Source organism: Salmo trutta, chromosome 3 (assembly GCF_901001165.1).
Source record: "Salmo trutta chromosome 3, fSalTru1.1, whole genome shotgun sequence".
Classification (NCBI taxonomy): domain Eukaryota; kingdom Metazoa; phylum Chordata; class Actinopteri; order Salmoniformes; family Salmonidae; genus Salmo; species Salmo trutta.
Window position 1 is genome coordinate 61,196,490 of NC_042959.1, and position 17,200 is coordinate 61,213,689.

The 17,200-nt window shown below is 45.3% G+C and overlaps 1 protein-coding gene across 1 annotated transcript in view; it reads left to right on the forward strand.

Moving 5' to 3' along the window:
* LOC115165690 (glutamate receptor ionotropic, kainate 2) overlaps positions 1-17,200 on the forward strand; it is a 266,263-nt gene that overhangs the window by 83,581 nt on the left and 165,482 nt on the right. Inside the window, exons 3-4 of the mRNA XM_029718979.1 lie at positions 3,240-3,407; positions 4,444-4,701. Coding sequence (XP_029574839.1) covers positions 3,240-3,407; positions 4,444-4,701 — 426 coding nt within the window. The remainder of the gene's footprint in view (positions 1-3,239; positions 3,408-4,443; positions 4,702-17,200) is intronic.

The following is a 17,200-nucleotide window of genomic DNA, read 5'->3' on the forward strand; positions in this document are numbered from 1 at the left end:
TACCCTGTTACATTCATCCCCACAATCTCATTTAGACTAGCTTCCTCATTGTCATATTCACACTACACATAGACCTGCACCTATTCATACACTCATTATCCCTTGTAATCGTATTATACTATTAATATTCAAAGTCTTTGCGTTAACCTTTCACCCACCTATACCATACCTATACCACTTCATTCAATTCATCAGTACTGTATGTATGGTACTCATACATTGACCTTCAGTTCAATCTGCTTTCTACATTGCTCACATTTTTCATGTGAATGTATACTTATCGTAACCTGTAGTACAAAGGAGTTACACATTACACATATTCATATTCATCACCTACTCCCTCTGTCACGTCTTCACATTAATCTGTCCAATCGGATTCATCTCCTTCTTTCACATTCACATGGTCGTTCAGTCGTTTAGTCTTTCATTCGCTTCTCTTCTCTCCTCTTTCTTTCAATTGAGCCACAGAGACATCCTCATCTCTGCAAGAAACGGTGCTTCTCTCATCTGAACAGACCGATTCCGAACGCTCAGGCTTCCAATTATACTACATCCCGATTAACTGATGCTTATTAATTTCCTCCAACTCATTATGGCATTCAAAATATAGCTCTCCCACGAGAAGAATACTAGTGAGAGAGAGAAGAGAAACGTTTCCTGAGTCGTGTCTTGTTACTGCTTCTGCAAGGGTCCTGGTCCTCTGTTTAGTTGGTGCATCTGCAAGTGTCCCGGTCCTCTGTTTAGTTGGTGCATCTGCAAGTGTCCCGGTCCTCTGTTTAGTTGCTGCTTCTGCAAGTGTCCCGGTCCTCTGTTTAGTTGCTGCTTCTGCAAGTGACCCGGTCCTCTGTTTAGTTGCTGCTCTGCAAGTGTCCCGGTCCTCTGTTTAGTTGCTGCTTCTGCAAGTGTCCCGGTCCTCTGTTTAGTTGCTGCTTCTGCAAGTGTCCCGGTCCTCTGTTTAGTTGCTGCTCTGCAAGTGTCCTGGTCCTCTGTTTAGTTGCTGCTCTGCAAGTGTCCTGGTCCTCTGTTTAGTTGCTGCTTCTGCAAGTGACCTGGTCCTCTGTTTAGTTGCTGCTTCTGCAAGTGACCAGGTCCTCTGTTTAGTTGACGATTCTGCAAGTGTCCCGGTCCTCTGTTTAGTTGACAATTCTGCAAGGGTCCCGGTCCTCTGTTTAGTTGCTGCTTCTGCAAGGGTCCCGGTCCTCTGTTTAGTTGCTGCTTCTGCAAGTGTCCCGGGCCTCTTTTTAGTTGCTGCTTCTGAAAGTGTCCAGGTCCTCTGTTTAGTTGCTGCTTCTGCAAGTGACCCGGTCCTCTGTTTAGTTGACAATTCTGCAAGGGTCCCGGTCCTCTGTTTAGTTGCTGCTTCTGAAAGTGTCCAGGTCCTCTGTTTAGTTGGTGCTTCTGCAAGTGACCTGGTCCTCTGTTTAGTTGCTGCTCTGCAAGTGTCCTGGTCCTCTGTTTAGTTGCTGCTTCTGCAAGTGTCCCGGTCCTCTGTTTAGTTGACAATTCTGCAAGGGTCCCGGTCCTCTGTTTAGTTGCTGCTTCTGAAAGTGTCCAGGTCCTCTGTTTAGTTGGTGCTTCTGCAAGTGACCTGGTCCTCTGTTTAGTTGCTGCTTCTGCAAGTGTCCCGGTCCTCTGTTTAGTTGCTGCTTCTGCAAGTGACCTGGTCCTCTGTTTAGTTGACGATTCTGCAAGTGTCCCGGTCCTCTGTTTAGTTGACGATTCTGCAAGGGTCCCGGTCCTCTGTTTAGTTGCTGCTTCTGCAAGTGTCCTGGTCCTCTGTTTAGTTGCTGCTTCTGCAAGTGTCCCGGTCCTCTGTTTAGTTGCTGCTTCTGCAAGTGACCTGGTCCTCTGTTTAGTTGACGATTCTGCAAGTGTCCCGGTCCTCTGTTTAGTTAACGATTCTGCAAGGGTCCCGGTCCTCTGTTTAGTTGCTGCTTCTGCAAGTGTCCTGGTCCTCTGTTTAGTTGCTGCTTCTGCAAGTGTCCCGGTCCTCTGTTTAGTTGCTGCTTCTGAAAGTGTCCAGGTCCTCTGTTTAGTTGGTGCTTCTGCAAGTGACCTGGTCCTCTGTTTAGTTGCTGCTTCTGCAAGTGTCCCGGTCCTCTGTTTAGTTGCTGCTTCTGCAAGTGACCTGGTCCTCTGTTTAGTTGCTGCTTCTGAAAGTGTCCCGGTCCTCTGTTTAGTTGCTGCTTCTGCAAGGGTCCCGGTCCTCTGTTTAGTTGCTGCTTCTGCAAGTGTCCCGGGCCTCTTTTTAGTTGCTGCTTCTGAAAGTGTCCAGGTCCTCTGTTTAGTTGCTGCTTCTGCAAGTGACCTGGTCTTCTGTTTAGTTGCTGCTTCTGCAAGTGTCCCGGTCCTCTGTTTAGTTGACAATTCTGCAAGGGTCCCGGTCCTCTGTTTAGTTGCTGCTTCTGCAAGTGTCCCGGTCCTCTTTTTAGTTGCTGCTTCTGCAAGTGTCCCGGTCCTCTGTTTAGTTGCTGCTTTTGGAGTTTTACTGTAGGAGTAAATAAACCATAGAATCTACTGACAGCTTCCTCTGACAGACAGACTGTGAACCAACGGGGCAGGCCAAACAAAACACTTCAATCTCCCGCTGTTGTGCTCCAGCGCTCCCCAAGGGCTTGATTGATTGATCCGCTAGCCAATCAGGGCACATTGATCTGAGAGTTCCACCCCTCCCCTCCCAAGCCTCTTTGGCAGCCATTCATCTGTTGGCTGTCAGATGAATTCACCGGAGGGCCGTTGGCTATACAGCCAGCACTTTTAAACACACTTTCCACTCCAGTCTTTCTGAAGAGAGTGCATCACTCTACAATTCATTACAGGAGTTTCTCTTACAGTAGTACATCCCCCTGGATCAGATTCCTGTTGGAAACTGTCCAAGGCTTAACGTGTCTGAAAGCTTTCGCTTCAGTCATGTGTCAGTGTTAAAAGTACCCCCATAGCCTGAGTCAAAAAGTATCCCCAGCTGATGTGATGTGCAACATATCTGCCTCATTTTATTGTGAATAGGAAGGTCTCAATGGACTTCATGGAATTATATTTTCAATATCTTTTCTATATCTTGTGAATTGTATTTGATTATCCTTTCTATTTAAATTGAGAGATTGTTGAATTATGAGTAAAAGACAGAACAGCATAATCACACACAAGTGTATATGTGTACAAGTGTATATGTGATTTCATCAACCACTTTGTTCAATTACTGTACTAACCAACTGTCTCTTGTCTCTGTTTGTTTTCAGGAGGGATATTTGAGTCCATTGAGTCGGGGCCGTCAGGTGCTGAGGAACTAGCCTTTAAATTTGCTTTAAATACAATCAACAGGAACAGAACCCTACTGCCAAACACAACGCTAACATACGACATCCAACGGATAAACATCTACGACAGCTTCGAAGCCTCCAGAAAAGGTCAAGTATTATGAATACAATTCAGAAAGCTGCATTCACACCCACATGCTGGAGATTCATGACTGGTGTTGGTCTCCTGGAACAATATTTATAGAACAAGTGTTAAAATACGTTTGCTTGCTATTTGTGTGACTCTCCTATGTTATTTAGCATTGTTAGTGCGTTCCCACCCACCCAGTGAATGTGGGCTCATGTGTAGTTCATTGGTTGGATTGGGACAATTATAATCAGGCGTAGAAAGAGGATGGTTGCATCCAAATGGCAACCTATTTCCTTTGGGCTTTATAGTGCACTACTTTTGATCCGGGCCCATAGGGCTGCCCCATAGGAATCAGGTCAAAAGTAGTGCCCTATATGGGAATAGGATGCTGTTTGGGATGCATACGATGTCTGTGCAGTTGAAACGTAAACCAAGACAATTGATTGGTTTCTGCTAAGGACTCAACAGTAATACTAATTCACAGAGTTGGTTACCTCCCTGGAGACAGGTTTATAAACTGCAATAATCTATCGTTTTACTGGGTTGCATTAGGCCTAACATCTCGAAGATTGAATCTAAAATGGCACCCTTTTTCTGATAAAGTGCACTACTTTTGTTCAGCGTCCATAGGGCAACCCCATAAGGGTCTGTTCAAAAGTAGAACACTATAGGGAAAAGGGTGCTTTTTCATACACATCCAAAGTGTCTTATCGATTACTGGCCATTATATCCTTTTTCTGTGATTGAAGTGTTTTCTCCTTTCATCAAATTAAGTAATTAGAATGCACAATGTTGTTGTTACAAAGTGTTGCCAATCGTTTCATATATTATGCAGGCCTACTGTGTATAGATCTTGCTCATCCATTTTAGACTGTCACTGGCTTCCTTCCAAATATGCTTCATGATGGTCACTCAAAACCATATACGAATGGATAGCTTGCCATAGTGAAGTGGGAAATCCATGACTTATCCTCCAGGAACTAACAGTAGCATGTCATATAATACTGAATAAATCACTGAATAAAGGATGTAACTGAACGTTGTCTCCTCCCCCAGCCTGCGACCAACTATCTCTGGGGGTGGCGGCCATCTTCGGCCCCTCGCACAGCTCGTCGGCCAATGCGGTCCAGTCCATCTGTAACGCGCTTGGCGTGCCCCACATCCAGACCAAATGGAAGCACCAGGTGTCTGACAACAGGGACTCCTTCTACGTCAGCCTCTACCCAGACTTCTCCTCTCTCAGCCGGGCCATTCTGGACCTGGTTCACTTCTTCAAGTGGAAGACGGTCACCGTTGTCTATGATGACAGCACAGGTAAGACCCCTGGCCACTTACCTCAAACCTTCATGGTCAATGACAACAACACAGCAATGCTCATTTCCTGTCTGTCCACCCACTGTGCCTAGATAGCATAGAAATAGAATGAATAGAACAGGCTTGGAACCACCTCATTGTAGTTCTGTGCCTCATAACTTCACAGTCACAGTGATCTATGACCACAGAACAGGTTCAGTCACAGTGATCTATGACCACAGAACAGGTTCAGTCACAGTGATCTATGACCACAGAACAGGTTCAGTCACAGTGATCTATGACCACAGAACAGGTTCAGTCACAGTAGTCTATGACCACAGAACAGGTTCAGTCACAGTGGTCTATGACCACAGAACAGGTTCAGTCACAGTGATCTATGACCACAGAACAGGTTCAGTCACAGTGATCTATGACCACAGAACAGGTTCAGTCATAGTGATCTATGACCACAGAACAGGTTCAGTCACAGTGGTCTATGACCACAGAACAGGTTCAGTCACAGTGGTCTATGACCACAGAACAGGTTCAGTCACTGATCCCCTATTGTACTGTACCTCACACCTTCCATCACCTCTACTTTTTCTCACAGTGATTCCAACAGCTTAGTGAGTTACAGTTAACAGACCATGGTACTGGCCTGGCAGCATAAGGGCTGTGGGTTGGATACTCAGATGGGCCACACATACTAAATATATGTCTGTCGTTGTCAACAGTTCTGTTCTGCTAAATTACCATATCAAAAAACCCAAAAGGCCTTGTCCACCTTCACCGGTAATATAGACTATAATTATAGTCCTATACAGTAGAGTAGCCCTGTAGCCCTACCCAACCATTCGTCCCCAGATGGCCAGTGTTATAACAGCATGCAGCAAACGTCTCAGCGGGCATGGTACATGTGCCATATGCCAGAGGTCAGGGAGGGAGTCTGCCTCAGGACAGCATGTCTGTGTGTGTGTGCGTTCGTGTGTGTGTCCAGGCTCAGGACAACACTGCCAGGTCTTCACATGCTCTCAGAAACACACTGGGATTCCATTGGCCAGTATTTTATCACTTAAACCATTTTGCTTTCAATTTAATTCAGTTTAAATCTATTTCCCTCCCGTGTGGCTCAGTTGGTGGAGCACGGTGTTTGCAACGCCAGGGTTATGGGTTCGATTCCCACGGGGGACCAGTACGGAGAAAAACATGTATGAAATGTATGCACTCTGGATAAGAGTGTCTGCTAAATGACTAAAATGTAAATGTTTCCCAAAAACTACAACCAACCAAGCAAAACAAAACAGAAACCAAGGAAGTGTCCAAAACAGGTTTCAATATGTTCATCCTGTAGCTAATAATTCATATTTTAGATATTGAGAAAGGCATTGCATTGAAATGAATATGCAATATCCAAATATGGCTTCTCTACAGCCTCTGCATGATGAATCAACGCTTAGGGTAGAGACAGACAGCCCAGAGTTCCTCTGTCCAATGTCTGTGTTCTTTTGCCCATCTAAATCTTTTCTTTTTTTTGGCCAGTCTGAGATATGGCTTTTTCTTTGCAACTCTGCTTAGAAGGCAAGCATCCCGGATTCGCCTCTTCACTGTTGACGTTGAGACTGGTGTTTTGCGGGTACTATTTAATGAAGCTGCCAGTTGAGGACTTGTGAGACGTCTGTTTCTCAAACTAGACACTCTAATTTTGTCACGGTTGTTGAAAGGAGGAGCAGACCAAAGTGCAGCTTGTGTGTCGTTCCACATTTTATTAACACTGTGAAACTATGCAATACATAAATAAACTGAATGACAAAAACAACAAACCGTGACGCAGAGGTGAAACATACACTACTCAAAAATAATCTCCCACAAACCCAGGTGGGAAAAACGCTTACTTAAGTATGATCTCCAATTAGAGACAACGAGGACCAGCTGCCTCTAATTGGAGATCATCCCAAACAAAACCAACATAGAAATACAAAACTAGAACATGAACATAGAAATAGAAAACATAGAAAAAAAGGGAGGGTAGGGTGGGTAACTACTGTCTATGGTGGCTCTGGTACAGTACACATAACCTTCTTATCCCGCGGATCCTCCAACAGAGGAGGCGGCTCCGGTTCGGGGAGTAACCCCCGCTCCGCCCGCTGATCCCTCTGCTTCTGTGCCACCGGACCGTGGATCATCGCTGGAGGCTCTGTACTGCAGACCGCTGCTGGAGGTTCTGGGCTGCAGACCGCCGTTGGAGGTTCTGGGCTGCAGACTGACCCCTGGAGGTTCTGGGCTGCAGGCCGTCGCTGAAGACTCCGGGCTGCAGGCCATCGCTGAAGACTCCGGCTGTCTCAGGGGGTTCCGGACTGCAGGCCGCCTCAGGAGGTTTCGGACTGCAGGCCGCCTCAGGAGGTTCCGGACTGCAGGCCGTCTCAGGAGGTTCCGGACTGCAGGCTGTCTCAGGGGGTTCCGGACTGCAGGCCGTCTCAGGGGGTTCTGGACTGCAGGCCGTCTCAGGAGGTTCCGGACTGTAGATCATCGCTGGAAGCTCTGGACTGGGAACTGTCGCCGGAAGCTCTGGACTGGGAACTGTCGCCGGAAGCTCTGGACTGGGAACTGTCGCCGGAAGCTCTGGACTGCGAACTGTCACCCGAAGCTCTGGACTGGGAACTGTCGCCCGAAGCTCTGGACTGGGAGCTGTCGCCGGAAGCTCTGGACTGGGAATGCGCACTGGAGGCCTGATGCGTGGGGTTGGCACAGGTGACGCCAGACTAGTAACACGCACCTCAGGGTGAGTGCGGGGAGCAGGAACAAGACACCCCAGACTGGGCAAGTGCACTGGAGGCCTGATGCGTGGGGCTGGCATAGGTGGCGCCAGACTGGTAACACGTACCTCAGGGCAAGTGCGAGGAGCAGGCACAGGGCATACCAGGCTGAATAGACTCACTGGAGGCCGGGTACGTGGGGCAGGCACAGGATATACTGGGCCGTGGAGGTGCACTGGACATCTCGAGCGTAGAGCTGGCACAACCCGTTCTGTTTGGATGCTCAACCTAGCTCGACAAATGCGGGGCGTGGGCACAGATCGCACCGGCCTGTGAATGCGCACTGGTGACACAGTGCGCATCACCGCATAACACGGTGCTTGCTTCGTCACTCGCTCCCCACGGTAAGCACGGGGAGTTGGCTCAGGTCTCCAACCTGACTCTACCAATCTCCCCGTGTGCCCCCCCAAAAACATTTTTTGGGGCTGCCTCTCGCACTTGCCTTGTGGCTGGTATAGTGCCTCGTAATATCGCCGCTCCGCTTTAGCTGACTCAATTTCTTCTTTCAGACGGCGATACTCCCCAGCCTGACTCCAGGGTCCTTTCCCGTCCAGAATTTCCTCCCAAGTCCATTCCTGTTTCTCCTGGGCACGCTGCTTGGTCCTTGGGAGTTGGGAGATTCTGTCACGGTTGTCGAAAGGAGGAGCGGACCAAAGTGCAGCGTGTGTGTCGTTCCACATTTTATTAACACTGTGAAACTACGCAATACATAAATAAACTGAATGACAAAAAGAACAAACCGTGATGCAGAGGTGAAACATACACTACTCAAAAATAATCTCCCACAAACCCAGGTGGGAAAAACCCCTACTTAAGTATGATCTCCAATTAGAGACAACGAGGACCAGCTGCCTCTAATTGGAGATCATCCCAAACAAAACCGACATAGAAATCCAAAACTATAACATGAACATAGAATTAGAAAACATAGAAAACGCCCCCTGTCACGCCCTGACCTACTCTACCATAGAAAATAACATCTTACTATGGTCAGGACGTGACAAATTTACTTGTCCTCTTGCTCAGTTGTGCACCGGGGCCTCCCACTTCTCTTTCTATTCTGGTTAGGGCCAGTTCGCTCTGTTCTGTGAAGGGAGTAGTACACAGCGTTGTACGAGATCTTCCGTTTCTTGGATATTTCTTGCATGGAATAGCCTTAATTTCTCAGAACAAGAATAGACTGACTAGTTTCAGAAGAAAGTTCTTTGTTTCTGGTCATTTTGAGCCTGTAATCGAACCCACAAATGCTGACACTCCAGATACTCAACTAGTCTAAAGAAGGACAGTTTTATTGCTTCTTTAATCAGAACAACAGTTTTCAGCTGTGCTAACATAATTGCAAAAAGGTTTTATAATGATCAATTAGTCTTTTAAAATTATAAACTTGGATTAGCTAACACAACGTGCCATTGGAACACAGGCGTGATGGTTGCTGATACTGGGCCACTGTACTGTACACCTCTGTAGATATTCCATTAGAAATCAGCCGTTTCCAGCTACAATAGTCATTTACAACATTAACAATGTCTACACTGTATTTCTGATCAATTTGATGTTATTTCAATGGACAAAAAATGTGCTTTTCTTTCAAAAACAAGGACATTTCTAAGCGATCCAAAAATGTTGAACGTAAGTGTAAATGCCTGGAAGTATGCTTTGTTAATGTCCGTATTGCCTTGTAGCTTAAGCTTTATGCATTGTACTGTATGTGAATCCATTCATTGTACAATGTTAATTAAATATCTGTCCTTGATATAGACAAATCTCAGAGCAATTCTTGCTAGTCAACGTCAACCTATTGCCTAATGCTTGCTTGTATGTTTGAATTATCTTTATGGAGTCAGATATACATTTTAATAGGCTAGTTGCATAGTCTTATTACAAGTTGCATGTGAGGTACAGTATATATAATATGGTCATATGATAATTATTACCTCACTACATGGTTGCCCTGCAGGTTCTCTACATCCCTCGTTCAGTAGGGCTCAGTGTGAGATAGGCATCGTTGGGGAAACATTGATTCTGGCTGATCCCTAGCACCCTGTTAATGAAGATGTTAGTGGACGTAGCAGGTTGACATGGGGTGAGCCAATAGATAGTGAATAAATGCATGTGCTCATCGAGCTAATGGTTGAAGATATGAGGATGAGAAGGAAAGAGACCTGAATGGGATGATTGGAATGCTTCAGGTAATCCTGTATGAAATGTGTAGGTCTGCTTTACTTTGCCTGTTTTTATGTGTGTGAAAACATATTGTCCAACGTATTGGATAAGTCAGTGTACCAGAACCCCTATATTGCCATGTAATTCTCTCAGGAGGGACTCCTTTCTTCTAAGCCATGTTTCCTTCACAGCCCCATTGCCCTCCTGCTGTTGCCTCAGATTGGAACAGGAAACAGCTTTCTCAATCCGCTGTTTCTCCGTGAACCAGAGAGCATACAAGTAAATCAATACCCATAATGGCCCTCTTCTAACAGCTCAACTTTGTAATGGTACAAAGGCAATGGCATCTACACCCTGTGTTGTGGTGGTAGTATTTCTAGCCACACATCACAACGTTATGGGAGTCATGTTACACTGGAGTTGTATTGAGTAGTGAGGGAGAGATGGAGACGGTGGGATGCGCTATGGTGCAGGGTTAGAGGGGTCACTCCTATAAATATTCTCCCCAGTCACAGCCCCCCTTCCTTCATTGATGGCGGGAGGGAGAGAGTGACAGTTTAACCACCCTGGCTCTATGTTTATGGCCCGGTTTCCATGACAACATCCTCCGACTGCAACCGACCAACCGTAGAGGTGGTGGACTAGAGGAGGGGGTCCCTAAAAGCAAAGAGAGGTTTAACGACCCAACGACCAGCCGCTCCATCCAACACCACTGTATAGCCACTCTATAGCCATCACTCAGTTTTCACTCTGTTTTCCTCTATATAGCTGCCAGCAAGGATCCCTTCGAGAATTCCTATGGTTGCATTTTATGACAGAACAAAACAGTAAATATATATAAAAAACAACACAACAAAAAACATAATTGAAATGTACACTGCATGACTCTTCTGAGGAAAAGGTAATTTACTGTGTGTCAAATGGGTGTAATTCTGTTATGGGAGAGGTTTTGACCCATATCTGCCTGACATTTTTTTAAATTGCGTTAGTTGAAAGGTCGGCCTAAACCCCAGTGTAGCAAAATGTTTACAGAGGAGTGGCTGATTGCCTTGTTGTAATCAAAAAGGGGTTGTTTTATTTCACTCTATTTTTGACAGAATGATTTGGCATTTGAAGAAAAGGCCTTTCTGATTTGCTAGTCTGTTTATTTGTGTGTGTGTGCACGTACGTCCAAGTGTGCGTCCATCTGTGTGTTTGTGTGCCGTCTGTGTGTGTGTGTTGGCTTAGGCTGAGAGACATTTAAGTGTACTTGAGACTGAGTCAAGTTGAGTGGAAGTGATTGGCTCTAGAGTCCCAGGACCCCTTCAGTAATCTGTTTCAATTTGATGTGTGTGAGTGAAAACAAACACCAGCCGCACCATTCCCATCATACGCTCCACTACCACACTGCAGATTGTTTAGAGAAGCCCGCTAGCTGTCGTTCTACTAAGTGCCATGATAATTCTGCTTTGGCTGCGTCGGGTTAATAGGTACTGCTGTGATGATGTAGCTTGCTGTGATCATTTGGATTTTCTACTTGATTTTAATCACTTTGGTTGTACTTTTTGCTTCTCTGTTACTGTCTATTGAATTATATTGGTCTGGATAGGTTTAATAGGTTTAATCAAGTACTGTATATTTCATAGTAGGGTCAAAGTACTCTGATGGTGTAACGGCCATCATTGAAATGAGACCAAGGTGCAGCGGAGGATGTGTTCATCATGAAAGGATTTAATGATCGAATGAACACTATACAAAAGAAACCAAAAAAAACGACTAGCAACAGTTCTGTCAGGAACACACTAAACAGAAAACAATCACCCACAAAAACCCAAAGGAAAAAAAGGCTACTTATGTATGACTTCCAATCAGCAACAACGAACTACAGCTGTGCCTGATTGGGAGTCACACACGGCCCAAAATAAAGGAATACAAAAACATAGAAAAATTAACGTAGAACACCCACCCAATGTAACACCCTGGCCTAACCAAAATAAAGAACAAAAACCCCTCTCTATGGCCAGGGCGTTACAGATGGTCCTGTAGTTAAATAGATATCTTGCAAATATGGGATGTGTTTACAGTGCACAGGAACAATTTTGAAATAGAAATGGACAAAAAAGTACACGTAGCATTACAGTGAGGGAAAAAAGTATTTGATCCCCGCTAATTTTGTACGTTTGCCCACTGACAAAGAAATGATCAGTCTATAATTTTAATTGTAGGTTTATTTGAACAAAGAGAGACAGAATAACAACAAAAAAATCCAGAAAAACGCATGTCAAAAATTTTATAAATTGATTTGCATTTTAATGAGGGAAATAAGTATTTAACCCCCTCTCAATCAGAAACATTTCTGGCTCCCAGGTGTCTTTTATACAGGTAACGAGCTGAGATTAGGAGCACACTCTTAAAGGGAGTGCTCCTAATCTCAGATTGTTACCTGTATAAAAGACACATGTCCACAGAAGCAATCAATCAACCAGATTCCAAACTCTCCACCATGGCCAAGACCAAAGAGCTCTCCAAGGATGTCAGGGACAAGATTGTAGACCTACACAAGGCTGGAATGGGCTACAAGACCATCGCCAAGCAGCTTGGTGAGAAGGTGACAACAGTTGGTGCGAATATTCGCAAATGGAAGAAACACAAAAGAACTGTCAATCTCCCTCGGCCTGGGGCTCCATGCAAGATCTCTCCTCGTGGAGTTGCAATGATCATGAGAATGGTGAATAATCAGCCCAGAACTACACGGGAGGATCTTGTCAATAATCTCAAGGCAGCTGGGACCATAGTCACCAAGAAAACAATTGGTAACACACTACGCCATGAAGGACTGAAATCCTGCAGCGTCCGCAATGGCCCCCTGCTCAAGAAAGCACATATACATGTCCGTCTGAAGTTTACCAATGAACATCTGAATGATTCAGAGGACTACTGGGTGAAAGTGTTGTGGTCAGATGAGACCAAAATGGAGCTCTTTGGCATCAACTCAACTCGCCGTGTTTGGAGGAGGAGGAATGCTGCCTACGACCCCAAGAATACCATCCCCACCGTCAAACATGGAGGTGGAAACATTATGCTTTGGGTGTGTTTTTCTGCTAAGGGGACAGGACAACTTCACCGCATCAAAGGGACGATGGACGGGGCCATGTACCGTCAAATCTTGGGTGAGAACCTCCTTCCCTCAGCCAGGGCATTGAAAATGGGTCGTGGATGGGTATTCCAGCATGACAATGACCCAAAACACACGGCCAAGGCAACAAAGGAGTGGCTCAAGAAGAAGCACATTAAGGTCCTGGAGTGGCCTAGCCAGTCTCCAGACCTTAATCCCATAGACAATCTGAGGAGGAAGCTGAAGGTTCGAGTTGCCAAACGTCAGCCTCAAAACCTTAATGACTTGGAGATTAAAATGCAAATCAATTTCTAACATCTTTGACATGCGTTTTTCAGGATTTTGTTGTTGTTATTCTGTCTCTCACTGTTGAAGTAAACCTAGCATTAAAATTATATACTCATAATTTCTTTGTCAGTGGTCAAACGTACAAAATCAGCAGGGGATCAAATACTTTTTTCCCTCACTGTACTTTCACAATTTGTAAGGCTACAAGTACAACTTTTAAGATTGTTTTATTGAACCTGTCACGTCAGTGTTGTTGGTGACATGCAATGTTAATTAAAGACCACCAGCTGTTTGGAACTCTGACAAGATGTTCTTGTGCCGACTACGCCATGCATAGCAACAGACGACCAGATGTTCCAGGGAACTAACTTTAATGAGTCCACATTGTGTTCTTACAACATGGCCACCCATCTTCAAACTACAGAAGAAAGCATCAGTTAGCAGCACACTTCTGCTGTGGTGTCTGTTGTGTCTGTCTCACATCTAGTGAAGCACAGTGCAAAGAATGGGGTTTTAGTAAAGGCATTACTGAGAGAGTTGTAGACATTTTCTGTAGGTGTAGGAGGAGAGTGTGGGCCATTGGCGTTCCCTGAGGGAAAACTCCTTAATGTCTTGGTTATAATGACAGTTGTAATGAAAGTTGGAATGACAGTTGGAATGACAGTTATAAGCTCAATACATAGAGTAAAGTGGTCCACAATTTATGAGCAGAGAGGAGACGCATGGATGTGTGTAATTCCCACAAAGTGGAATTCTTTCCTTCCATCCTTCCACATTCCTGAACAACTATTAAAACCTTTGACCCGGAAACACGTTTTAATCTTTTTTCAATTTGTTCAACACGTTTAATGGAACATAAACAAGGCTGGCGAAGCAGAGAGTGTTACATTAACCTTGACCCGCAGATTGTTGGGGAGGTGCGTGAATCACACAGCCATTACTCCATTCACTCATCCCGGCCCCCCGCTTCCCATCATGCAACACTCACTGTGCCATAGATAGACCTCCAGGAGAATCACACAATAGGCTAAAGTGGCTTCTGAAAACAGGCGAGGAAAGGATGGTATTTTAGACAATTGAGAAACTTTTTTCAATATTAGAGCAAAGGGAAGGAGACAAGGACCGGAAACGAGACCATTAGACTATTGAGATACACGCTATATGTAGTTAAACATTGGTGCAGACAAAGGAAAGGAGACAAGGTCAGGAAACTAGACTATTGAGATGCACCCTGCTACATCTCTACCTCTGATGGATGATCTGCAGTGGAAACTCACCCTATGAGGGGTTCTTTGAGGAAGTTTGGTGCGGATTACTTGAGGAGAGGGTTGCTGCTGCTGCGTCTTCGCCTCGCCTCACAGGATATTTATCACAGGGCTGTTCTGCTTTACGCTCAGGAGACTCTCAGACGGCCCCTAATAAACGCTTTGAGTGGATGAAATATTCATGCTGAGTTAAATATGGATCCTGGAGCAGGCATTAGACACAGTCAATACAGATCACCACTTCCCTCTCTCCATATTTTTCTCTCCGGATTGCTGTGGTCTCAGGCAGAGTGTTGGGTTGGTGAAGAGGGGTGAATCAGCCAGGTAGAATAGCACGAGAGACAGCAGAGGAGATAGACAGGGGGAGAGGGGGGGAGAGACAGAAGGCGGAAGAGAGAGGGAGAGGTGAGAGAGCGATTGAGAGGGGGAGAGGAAGAGAGAGATTGAGAGAGAAAGAGGAACAGAGAGAGTGATGGAGAAAGAGATGGAGAGTGAGAAGGGGAAATGAGAATGTGTGAGAATGAGGTACTCTGACATGTTGTTTATGATGAGTGAATGCAGCAGTCAGAGGTGTCAGGGTGGTTAACTAACTAACCGCAAAACACTGAGTGCTGCTCCCGTAGTGGAAAGATCTTGCAACACTAAGCACCCCAGCCAGATTGGACCACATTCAAGCATCACACACACACACACTCACATACCGCATGTTCACTTTTGCATGAATTCCAAAATTCAACAGAATTATAGATTGGGATCGAAACAAACGATCATAACTCTTTAATTGATTTAAGAACAACCGCTTTTCACAAGCGCCTCCGTCTGCTTAACATTCACTGTGATCACCATGGGCCTTTGTGGCCGCCAACAAAGCAGCTATTTAAACTAACTGTGACGGTCAGGTAATGAACATTTTGAAACAAGCTGATGTGCAATGAAGTCTAACTAAGGGTTTCTGTTCAAATTGAGAAGGCCAGCTGGTCTTCTGTTTAGGCTGCGCCTGAAATAGCACCATATTCCTTTTGTAGTGCACTACTTTTGACCAGGGCATGCACTATAGGTGCATTAGGAATATGTAGCCTATTTCAGTCATAGCCATAGTCTGTAGCGATAGCTACACTGCTTCCTCTCTCTGGCTCATCGTACGTGTATTCTGCAGTGTATGAATTAAGTTAATAGTGACCCATAGTGGGCGAGGTCCTCAGCCCTCCATTGTGTCTACTGTGTCCACTTTGTCACAGAGAATGACGCATCATCAGCGTGCGAATGGGCGCCACCGTGGGGCATCATCATCAGTGTGCGACAGAGTGTTGTTGTGATTTAATGAAGGCTTGGGAACTGGCTGCTGCTCAACACTCAACAGCAAGCTGTGAGCTGAGCTGGGCTGGTGTCCCATGGTGCTGTGCGCTCAAGTAGAAACAGGAAGTAAACAAATAATGCCATGGGCCAACCAGCTGGGGACTGCCTGTATGGCTGCAGGCTGCAGAAAATAACAACTACATGGTTGTGACTGTGACTGTTACTGTGGCAGGTCTATACAGTACTGAACCAGGGAACAGATTATTGCTGTGACTGTTACTGTGGCAGGTCTATACAGTGCTGAACCAGGGAACAGATTATTGCTGTGACTGTTACTGTGGCAGGTCTATACAGTACTGAACCAGGGAACAGATTATTGCTGTGACTGTTACTGTGGCAGGTCTATACAGTGCTGAACCAGGGAACAGATTATTGCTTTGACTGTTACTGTGGCAGGTCTATACAGTGCTGAACCAGGGAACAGATTATTGCTGTGACTGTTACTGTGGCAGGTCTATACAGTGCTGAACCAGGGAACAGATTATTGCTGTGACTGTTACTGTGGCAGGTCTATACAGTACTGAACCAGGGAACAGATTATTGCTGTGACTGTTACTGTGGCAGGTCTATACAGTGCTGAACCAGGGAACAGATTATTGCTGTGACTGTTACTGTGGCAGGTCTATACAGTGCTGAACCAGGGAACAGATTATTGCTGTGACTGTTACTGTGGCAGGTCTATACAGTACTGAACCAGGGAACAGATTATTGCTGTGACTGTTACTGTGGCAGGTCTATACAGTACTGAACCAGGGAACAGATTATTGCTGTGACTGTTACTGTGGCAGGTCTATACAGTACTGAACCAGGGAACAGATTATTGCTGTGACTGTTACTGTGGCAGGTCTATACAGTACTGAACCAGGGAACAGATTATTGCTGTGACTGTTACTGTGGCAGGTCTATACAGTACTGAACCAGGGAACAGATTATTGATTGCACTTACAGATGACTGGAAACACTTGTAAGAATTCTTCAGCCATAGTGGCTCTCTGTCCTATATCTCTATGTAGGAATTGAGATGTTAGCGCAATGACATGCTAGTTGTTCCCATAGACTTCGTCATTGAGCCAACGGCTATCCATTTAAAAACATGTATCGGCAGAAATATATACATCTTGTAAATCATAGTTTTTGCAGCGGTAGAAATAAGTTAGCAGCGGTGCTAAAATAATATAGAGGAAGTACTGTAGACGGATCAATAATGAGCGTGAATTCAATGTATCAGTGATGAATGATAAAAGTCATTCATCACTCCCCTTTTCAAAGGGGAATTTATCCTGTTGTGATCCGTTTTCTTCTAGCATCAAGGTCTGTGGTACTGGCTCTGGTAAGATACAGTGTGGCGCCAGAAAAAACAGAGCTTTGAGAGAAACATAGATGGTGGAGGTAGAACAGGAGGGATGCAGACAAATATTAAGAAATGAGGAAGTGGAAGGAAATGTGCAATAGTGTAAAGAAGGGAGAGAAAGAACAAGGGAGAGGAGGAGGAGGAGGGAGGAGGAGGAGGGGGAAAGGGGGGGAGGAGGTGGGAGGAGGAG